The sequence below is a fragment of the Dreissena polymorpha genome, chromosome 8, assembly GCF_020536995.1.
Source record: "Dreissena polymorpha isolate Duluth1 chromosome 8, UMN_Dpol_1.0, whole genome shotgun sequence".
In the NCBI taxonomy this organism is placed as follows: Eukaryota; Metazoa; Mollusca; class Bivalvia; order Myida; family Dreissenidae; genus Dreissena; species Dreissena polymorpha.
The window spans coordinates 72,392,851-72,403,694 of record NC_068362.1 but is presented as its reverse complement, the minus strand read 5'-3'; the positions used below and the strand labels follow the sequence as shown (position 1 = coordinate 72,403,694).

Genomic DNA, 10,844 nt, shown 5'->3' with positions numbered 1-10,844 from the left:
GAAGCGGGTTGATAATGCTGTGAATGAAATAGGCCCTATAGAAAACTGAGAACGCGAAGAACTGAGTCTGGGATAGGCGCGTCTGATCCACCCAAGAGAGCGCCAAATAGAACATGTACGTTGCGATGTAGATCACCGTCACTACGAACAGGAGCTTCAAGTTACTGGGAATGTTCTGATGAGGAGGCTGATGGCGGTGTTTGCCAAATGCTTAGGCAAAGGCTCCTGGGTACGGCAGTCTTTCGTGGCTGTGTAGGTGGTGATTTAGAGCGGTCAACTCCACAGTCTGCGCCGCTCGGATCCGCTCAGCTGTCCACACTTCTAAGCCGATACGCGCATAGAGAACGATCATGATCACGAATATTGTAAGTTGCAGAATAAACAGTGATATTCGATACACGTATCTCGAAATTCCATATTCGAAGTGCGGCTCAATCTCACACAGATTGACGAAAATCGTTTGGCCTTTGTTTAGCCTCAATACGTCCGACGTTATTCCGCAGAGAATGGAGGATGGAAGTGACGTCAGGACGGCTAGCACCAGCATGCTGAGACATAGACGCCAGGCAAGACCATGTGAAATACTCTGTACCTTACAGAACACCACTGGGCGACACGTGAGCATGTACCGGTCTATTGCGACCAGAACCAGACAGTAGGACGCAGCAGCCGCTGCAAACACGTTAGAGAAGCATTTTATCTTGCACCAAACGCTCCCAGCAACGTTGAAGTACTGTTGGTGTTTGAGCATTTCCGCCGGAATTAAGGTCATACACGTGACGAGGTCTATCAAGGCGAGGGACAGCACATAGTATCTGAATTTCTTATCCTTGATTGTTTTCCGCATCCGTACACTACGAACACCAACACGTTCCCCACGATTCCTACAATCCCGAACAATCCTAGCACTATCGTTAATGGCAGTAATGTCGACGCATACCGAGCATTTAATAGGTCTAGCCTGTCGGAATTATAAGAAGACAAAAACATGCTTTAGTTGGCACAACTCACATTATACTCCATTTGTATCATGCAAAATCGAGTGATACGTTATAAGGACCTTATCTGATTTACTTCGTGTAAATAACAGCCTTTTATGCTGAATCCACTTGTGATCGATTTTGTATAATGTTTCAATAACCCTATTACTCAATCATTCACTTTTTTATCTGAACATCAAGTTTTAGTTCGTCGCATACTGGCTTTTCATATAATTGAACTTGTCTGTTTTCTCTGTATTATCTTACTAGTCACCGCTCCGATTTTTGATTTAATTACATGCTAAATAAGTCTATCTATGTTTCATTTTTGGCAATAGTTATATAAGTACAGGCACCATTTTCATCTGAAAAAGGAGCAACATCATTTTAAATAAAAATGAAACATGAATAATATAAATGTATAACAATGATATTAATAAATGAACACAACTATTGGATAAATACATAAAGAATGTTTTTCAATGTGCCTACATACAACAAAAAAATATATACGCGAGATTGGCAAACAAAAAGAGAAAAAAGAGCAATTAATACACATACTGAAGAACATTTTTACGTTATATGAATGTAATACAAGTTTAATCAACATTCTCGTCATAATGACATTGATGATTCTGCAATGACTTACCGTGACCAATTGATAGGTCCGTTATTCCCATTGAAGCGAAAGTGATAATCCTTCATGAAGCACTAATCGATAAATCTTGAATGTACAGTGACAAACGTGCATTGAGTGTGTCAATTTTAACCATGAACTCATAATGCGCAATGCCGACAGATAAACATACGACGAAGGTTTTATCCGCTCTGTCTAATGCTATATGCACGTTCACTGGGGTAACAACAGTCTCCGATACGGAACATTACAGCGTATATTGTTCTTCCAAGAAATACTCCAGGCGGTTATTGTTGTACATGAATTAATTTTAACCTGAAACAATCGTTTGTAAAAATTTAAATATATGCGTTCAATATCATCTGACTTTCTAAAACTCCATGCGTCTGCGGAATAATTTAATATAAAAATCCACAAAAGAGTAAATCAACTGACATAATATTTTTGGTTTGATATTGAAGTCATGGCATTTTATCAATAATGTATTCATTGCCTTAAGGGCTTTACCAACCAGATGTTCTTGGTTTAATTTAAAACGCCCAATATAATTCAGCACTGTGCCTAACAAGCTAAAGCTATCACCAATGTCGATGTCATTACCATGGTATGCCCATTTTTCTTTTTTTTAACCGCCTTTCTTCCGATTTGCCATTATTTTCGATTCAGCAATGCTGACATTAAGTTTCCAAGAATTTCAGTATAAGTATAATATTTCTAAATGTGATTGGACTTCAGCAAGTGAATTGCCCAGAATAGCCATGCCATCAGCAAATAATAGTAAAATCAACATAATATTATCTATACTCAAACAATATGATCTATACTCAAACAAGAGTTTATGTTATCTTGTAGGTACAGTTCAAGTTGTAGGTACAGTTATTATCTCCCCTTTATTATTATTTTCATTTAAATAATTTTGAACGATCGACATCAAGAATAGATAGCATCAACAGTTGAATTACCTTTTCTTCATCCGAACTGCGCATCCGAAATAATAGTGTTTTTACTGCAAAACATTTTAATGCGCTTGTATAGAATCGTGGTAAATAATTTTGAACAGCAACTTACTAAAGCAAACAATTAAATACAACAATTGGAGTTCATGATGAAAATACTACTTCAATATTTTCGACCTAAGTACTGTTTATTAACTAGGTAGTTACCAGGTAATTTTAACATATTGCTTTTTGTGTAATGCGCTTTGCATATGTACTACAACGAATACTAGTATGCGCGTTCTGGTATTTATACATAACGTGTTTTTTTTCCTGGATCCCAAACTTGTTTTTTGACCTTGTTAAGTCTTGTTGTATAAACACTTGTATTACACTGTACATTGCACCAAAACAAGCTGGTTGCCCAGATGTATCACTCTACATGTGGCTAAAATGAGCAAAAACTTATTACGAAAAAACAGCAACCATAATTAAAATAATTCTAAAAATACAATACCGTCACCACATCATACTTTCGACAGGTAATTGACTGCTTTCCGGCGAACCTGATCATATTTCGAATGCATTCCCGTTATGCGTCAGCATATTAACTTCGCTTTCATCATCTTAAATTCATTTTATGTTTTGGTGCGTCGTATATCCTTCATAACTCATGTTCTATCATAAGTAATAAATGTACTATCAATTGTGTTTTATTGGTCACCGCTTTTATGCATGCTCCATCAATGATATCTTGATATCAGTGGGGCCATAAATGCACACACCAGTTTTACGATTTTGATTGAAAAAGAAATGTAAATAGGTATTTTTATCGCAATTTTTCGCCGCTTATTGGTCCTGAATTGTTAAGCGTTGTTATACAAGATGCAATGTATACGTTAGAATTAATGGAGTAAGTATAATAACATAAATAGGTACAACCTGCTCCAACGCAAAACGAGAAAATAATCACGTTACAATATATGTTCTTTGGCAATTTAATATATTACCAATATCTTGCGCGACGGTAACATTACATTCACCCCTGTGTTTTGCCTAGAAAGTAGTCCGTCAAGAATCTTATAATTTTATGTAACGTGATCAAAACATTCAAAACAGCGAATCTTATATTCATATAAGAATAGTATATTTAATTGTTTTGTTACCAGAATGAATTATACAAATCGATTTGAAAGAACTTAAATGGCCCAGACTTTAAGTAAGAATGTTTCTGTAAATTAAAACATGTTGATAGAACCAATTTAGGATTTGATTGTGTACTTCCACGAAAGAAAAGATATATTCAAATTCAAAACCAACGACAGTGAGTCTTGGATTCCAGTATTCGTAACTCAATATTCCAGGTACAAAAATAGAAATCTATCTTTGCAGCTATAATACATTTATTTTTGAGGATTAGGGTGCGACGTTTCCTCCTCCTCCCCAACTGTCAATCAACCCGTCAACTGGTCAAGTACTCACATATCTCAATTCTAAACTAAATTCCGTTCATTTACAGATGGAGATCGATTTCCCAGAAAGGAACATATTATTTTCTACTTGATGATGCAAAAACACAATAACAGCTTCTGCGCGAAATTATACACTCTTAGCGTGGTACAGCAAGCAAACTGTGGTTTCTCCTGGTGATTCTGCTACAATCGACAGTATTTTTCATAAACGTTTCGTCATTTTTTTTGAATCTGCATTGAAAGGGATTCACGAGGAAATAGTTCTTTAACGCAGCCACTTAGTCAAATGAATCCGTCTTTCCTTTGCATTGTAGGTTAGAAGCCGTTCCTGTGGAGGCGTTTTGATGTTGTCCTTTGCCGTGTTGTGCTAAGAAAGACCCCATGTGCGAACGGATGTGGTCTGGGCTACAATCAGATTTCTTTCGAAGCAGCACTAGGAACAAGCTTGATTCTCCCCGGCAATATGCCCATTCCCCAAAGATATTCGACAGTTTGAAAATAGAAAGAACTTGAACTGAAAGAGCCTCTCAAATCTTACTCGCAGTATAATGTTATACAAACCAAAACTCCAGACCCTCAAAACAGATGGTTCATCTTGAACATCGATTACATCTTGAGATTAATATACGCTGCCCCAGCTTTGGTAGAACAGTGTCAGAGGTAATGAAGTGGCTTGACTCACCGCCTTTTTTCATCACACCCCTTACAACACAGAAGCAGCCGCCATATTTCTTATCCAAATCGTATTCTCGACAGAACATAGAGTTTTCTTTAATTACTAGTGGGCGTAGAAACAGCCACCGATGCAGAGGATTCAATAAGAAAATCCCAATCGCCTAGCCACATTTTCTACTTCTTTATTTTCAGATAAGAAGTCTCCTTTATTTGCAAATCGTTTGATTGGTGATTCAAATTGAACTGACATTTTGTTGCATTTTGTTCCCTGAATTGCCCTTATTGGCACTGGTTCTATGATCTTCACTGTTTCTGATTTATTTGTCCAGTCTTTTCATAATTGATCATCTCATTGCGATTGATCAACATAAGGTGTTGATTTAAATGCTGCTGGGGGAAATAATACTCATTTAAAGATAATTGGTTTTATTAAAACTTAAATGTATATTCCTTTTCCTGAAATGACCTGATACACAGGCTAGCTCATCTTGCCCTATTATCTTTGAAAATAAACTCATCCGGCGATGTAAATCTGTTTTTTATTCTTTGTTTTTACCTGATACATGGCAGATGACGTTCACCATACTTGTTTGTAGTCAGGCCACTGTTAAACAAACTCATTATGGAGGTAACATCTTATGAGTCTATCTATTTTACTGAAACCGCGAGTGGGCTGCGTAGCTTTACACAGAAAGTGGTCACAGAAAATATATATACTAAAGGATCTTTAATTGTCATACCTCATGTGTTTTAGGTGCCCAACATGGTATGAATGCCCAGGTTCCTGTGAGAGTTTGTAATCACTGGGGGCTGACGAGGTCAAAGCGTAGTTCGTTTGTCTACGACTTCGGGTATGTGTTTTGCTACGAAACATTGTATCAATACACTACTTAATCAGGCGAGTTTCATGTTTACTGGTATTTATGGATTAGAGAACGGAACATCCAGTAATGGTAAGTACTTATTTTCAATTTCAAAACTAATTACAAATGCGCGTTGTTGCAACCTTTACATTGATTTTGAGCTAAAATCGAAATATATTGATTTCAAGTAATGCATTAGGACGTTTTTCTGTTAAAATAGCCAATTACAGTAATTAAACTTAAATAAAACTACATGTTATTTTGATACACTGTACATTAAACATTTTAAAGTACAAAACAGGTTACAAAATATATATTTTAATCATTCAAATGCTTTGTTTCGAAGCAAATTACTAGTCGCTTTATGTATAGGTTTTGCACAGAGTATGTATTGGTTAAACAACGAACTACAAATATAATATATAGGTTACTCAACGAAGTTCACCAATCTGTTATTCGATGGAATGTGTATTGACACAATGTTTCGTAGTAAAAAAAATACCCGACGTCGTAGACAAACGGTCTACGCTTTGACCTCGTCAGCCCCCAGTGGTAATATGACTGACAAGTCAGTGTTCATTAATCCAAATACTGCCGTTTGTCTTTTCTTAATATCGAACTAATATCGTAACTTGATTAAGCACATCATCGCCCTTAATGAAAACACGTCCTTCAAGCAGCTTTACTGTAGGATTCCTCAAATGATGTACGAGAAGGTGTGCCAACATTTCAAGTAAATGCTTCATTGCGGTGTGTATGAATAATTCACTTTACTCATCTATGAGTCCGAATGGAATACAATCCTCTTAAATTTTTCCTTGATTATCGCATGCTTAATCCTAGAATCCGGAAAGATGCCTACGTGCATCCCCGTTTCGACGACACAGTTGACAAACTTGTGGGTTCTAAGTTCTTATAAATGTAAGACGTAAGATGTAATGTGTGTTGGCGAGTCGAGATGGTGGAGGAAGACAAGGCTAATACTGCATTTTCTTTGGGTAACATGGGATTACATGTTGGTGTTGAGATTTTTGTGAAACACATAGAGAGCGACTAACTGCGGTTTTCAGGAGTCTCGAAACTCATGGTTGCAAGTTGAAATGTTCAAAGTATGAGTTTTTAAAAAACTGGGTTACAAATCTAATTTGACACCAAGGTACTGCGACAGTCCATGAGAACACCACTGTAATTTCCATTTCCGGCAAATGGTACTCAGTAACGCTAATTTCGGGGTACTGCAGGTTCTTATCGGCGTTATATCAAATATTTTGCTATAGTCTCACACCCTTTAAAAATGATCCATCATGAAAGAGAAAGAAATCAATTGTCTCTTGCTCTTGGGGTCTAGATTAACAAGTCACCTTTGACACATTTAAGTCCATATTACCATCTCCCCCTGTCCTTGCCTTTAACTTCAAACCATATATTTGTTAAACGTATGCTTCTGGAACTGGGTCAGAGGATATACTCTTGAAACAACATAGGCTAGTCATATTATCTGAAATAATGGCTTAACTTCAAACAAATTCCAACAGAAAGTGTCTTTATAGTTTTACAATCCTTAAACCTTGATGAAATTAAAAAAAAAAAGTCATAAAAAAATCCGATGGGAACTTTATGACAACGGTTCATGTTTAAGGGCACCGGTTTTTAACAGAAAATATCTTCGAAATCCTTATATCATAATATAAACGAGTATAAAATGACTTCACATGGAACAAAGTATGTCTCTTTTATTTTGACACAAGTGATATATTCAGATAACATATTTGCATTAAAAAACTAACCTAAAATACAACATGTACTTTTTTTAGTATGCCGTTTGATACAACAATTCCCCACCCACTGACATAAAAATCAAGACTTCTTTTTCTGAGAATTTCTCTCAAACCTTTGTGAAAAATGATCAGTTAAAGACTTCATGTTAATAACATTTCAATCTTGATCTTATCTTTATCCGAAAAAAACTTATATATATATAAAGTATATTTATATCTTGTCAAACACATTGATTGCCTTTCAAAAGACAAAATATCTGGATAAAGTCAAAATACAATCTGTCTTGCTTTCAACGTTTAGTGGACACCATGCAGTTATAGTTAAGTTATATACTAGCCTAACATTGAGACTGATATGATTGTGTTTTAGCTTACTCAATCAGAGGAATGGATTAAAACGGACACATTTAATGAACGTTTTTTAACTACTTTCAATACTCCTTAATTTTAGGTCATGTCTACGGCAAAATCTTGATGCTACCGGTCAACGTTGGGTCGCTTCTTTGTCGATGCACATTTGTTACATTTCGCTCAAAGGACTTAAACTCGATACAGATTTTACGGTCCAAGCCGGAGACCTCAGTTGTTCTCAAACGCTTTTCATGCAATATACGGCTCTGTTTTATTTCAGCTTTCAGCCATAAAATGTCTGTCAGGCATTTTTATTCTTCATTACTATTTTTTTAAAGCTATGGAACATGTGGGACAAAACTAATTAACAGTATATTTTGTATTTGACATAGTGATTCCCCTTTGACTGCACTGATATTCGAATAGATCAGTTTTCTGTTGTGTATCATATATGTGTTTATTATTATACGAGGGAGATGTTTTAATTAAGGTCAACCCTATTGCTATTTAACTAAGTTTGAAAGTTCTCTTAAGTAGAAATGTGTAATTCCATAATATTTCCTCTTTTGGACATTGATTATTACAATTTTAATGCCGGATGACATTTTAAAGAAAGAAGATACTGTATAAGATAGGTCATTTGTACTTTATGTTATATATGTGCATATGTGTCATATATGTCCCTTTTCTTGTATATTTCCATTTACATCTGTTGTGAGATTCAGTCAATTGCCCTGTGTTCGTCCAGCGATGTTCTGTGATATAATAACTGTATGGACCAAGTCAGAATGATAGATAAAATTAGCATGATTTTCATCAGTCAGCGCTCAAAAACATTTGATAGAGAAGGAATATTACTGACCATGCTGCTTTACTGTCGCAAGAAAAACTCAAATTTGCGTTGTCTAATAATTACTATTTACATATTGTATTTTCCAATCTGGTGGTTTGAAATCATTTGTATTTGCATCTTTTCTTCTTCTTTTGTTATGAATTTATCTGTTTGTGGAATTAATATATTTTACTATTTTTTGAGATTTCTACGGTGCGAACGTTTAAACATGTTTTAATTCTATGTAAATTTGGAAGGTTTGCAATTCTTTTTGTTATATTTATATACACTAACCGATTTACCTTCGGGCGTCGACATATCTCACTCAAACCTTTAGACAGTTTTAGTTTTATTCCATTTGCCCTTCACCACAACATTTACTCATACATTGCAGAGTAAATATAAGGTACCGAATTATACGTGTCAAATATTTTGCTTTAGCGCATAATATTAAAATGTTACCATTATTTCACAACAATAGCAAAGCCCTGTGTCTCCTTGATTGAACAGATCTCAGCAGTTTATTTTTACATTTTCCATTCCTCGCTGTTGACAGAAACGTGTATTAATATTCATTTAATTGTTTTTAAAATATGTTACATGTAAAGGCAAACGGTTAATTTATTTAACTAAAAACAGTTGTACTTGATGGATGCTTTTATGTACAGTATTTAATTACAAATCTTAAAACGGACACTTCGATTTTCGAGTTGGTTGTTATGCAGATTTGGAAATAAAGGACTATTTTCAGCAACATATGTTTCTTGATGATTCAATGTGCTATTTAAAAAAATGCTTATGAATGTTTTTTTACGGAATGCTATAATGTATTAACAAGTATTAAGTAACACAAGCTCTAACACCGACATGAAGGTCTAGACTGACGATTTGGGATCCGTGTTTTTGTAATTATTTATCGTGTAAATATCTTTAATATAATCTTCTTTACATTATAACGACTGTTACGTACATAAGTGTCCTTGTATTGATGTACTTCTTCTTTCTACTGCTTTATTGTCATAATTATTAAGTTTTAAATTGTCTTGAATAAATCTAGAGTTTAAACGTCATCATTGATTGTATTAAGTTTTTGCTTAAAAATGTGCTTCAAATTTATGATATCATACCATAAAGAGTATAAAGTAGAACTAGCACGATTTGTTATTTGTCAACAAGTTTTATAAGTCGAATAAATTTGTAAATTAGAAAGTCTTTCCACTATTCAAAATATAATAGCAATCCACTTTAAAGATGGTATAGACCATTTAATTAACGGTTTGATTAAACTTCGAGAGTGCTCTCTCTTGATCAACTACAACTTCGGTCAAATCTGTTAAACACGGTTGCCATGGTAGGATTGTTATTGAAAGACATGATCGTGACGCGGTCAGTCCTAACTTTCTTAATGGCTAAATGATCTCATATCGCCGTATGGTCATTTAGCACATTTGAAAAGATGAACTTAAATTGTTCAAGTTATATGAACAAACTATCTATCATGTGCCGCCATGTTTAGTTAAGGGTGAAATTTTTCGCTGCTGACATCTGTGAAACCCATACATAGGCTTATTGTAAAAACAATGACAATTGCCCGCATACACGATATCAACGTGTAAAAAACCCAAATGTGGCCGTTTCTAGGCGCTGTCGCAGTTATAATCAGTTTTAATGTTTGATTGTGTATTTATTTTCCTATATTGTATTGGAACTTGGCTTGAAAAGAAAGGACTAGCCGATGGCTGTAAGAATTTTTCTCCTGATGAATGTTTTTTTTTGTGTTTTTTTTTTAATTGAAATAAATGATTGAAATTATTAGTAACTTGTATGTAAAACTCGTTTTGTTAGTACCGCATGGTCTATGTATTAACGATAGAAAAAGGCCATTTGTTATAAGTTGCATGATAAACATGATTATCTGCGAACGATATGTTTCAGTTTGTTACAATTACGGTTATATGATTACTTTTGTTTGTGCAAGGGACAAATGCATGTGTATTTCGCAACAATAATTGAGGTCACACAATTAAAAATAATTGTAATGAACTTGGATATAGGTACATTGACGTGTTCATATCTGTTACAATAATGGGTACGAATGTGACAACTATGATTCCTTAAACTACTGTCATACAGTGCTCAACATCGATAGTTGGCCATTTTTCATCATTTGTCCAATTCCGTTTGCGAACTAATTTACCTTTAGGGCGAGCAGTATACGACATTTATACGTGCTTTTGTTTTAATATGCATTAAAATACACAACGAGATATCTTGCATAAAGAAGTTTTATTTTTCCGAGGTATACACAACATGTGGATAAA

At 34.9% G+C, this 10,844-nt stretch overlaps 1 protein-coding gene across 1 annotated transcript; it reads right to left on the bottom strand.

Moving 5' to 3' along the window:
* Positions 1–211: 211 nt before the first annotated feature.
* Positions 212–847, bottom strand: LOC127840627 (olfactory receptor-like protein COR1). The gene has a single exon (XM_052369039.1). The coding sequence runs from the start codon at positions 845–847 to the stop codon at positions 212–214; it is 636 nt and encodes a 211-aa protein (XP_052224999.1).
* Between the last annotated feature and the right edge of the window lie 9,997 nt (positions 848–10,844).

Coding starts and splice junctions, on each gene's coding strand:
- LOC127840627 (XM_052369039.1), bottom strand. CDS start 847: ATGCGGAAAACAATCAAGGATAAGAAATTCAGATACTATGTGCTGTCC.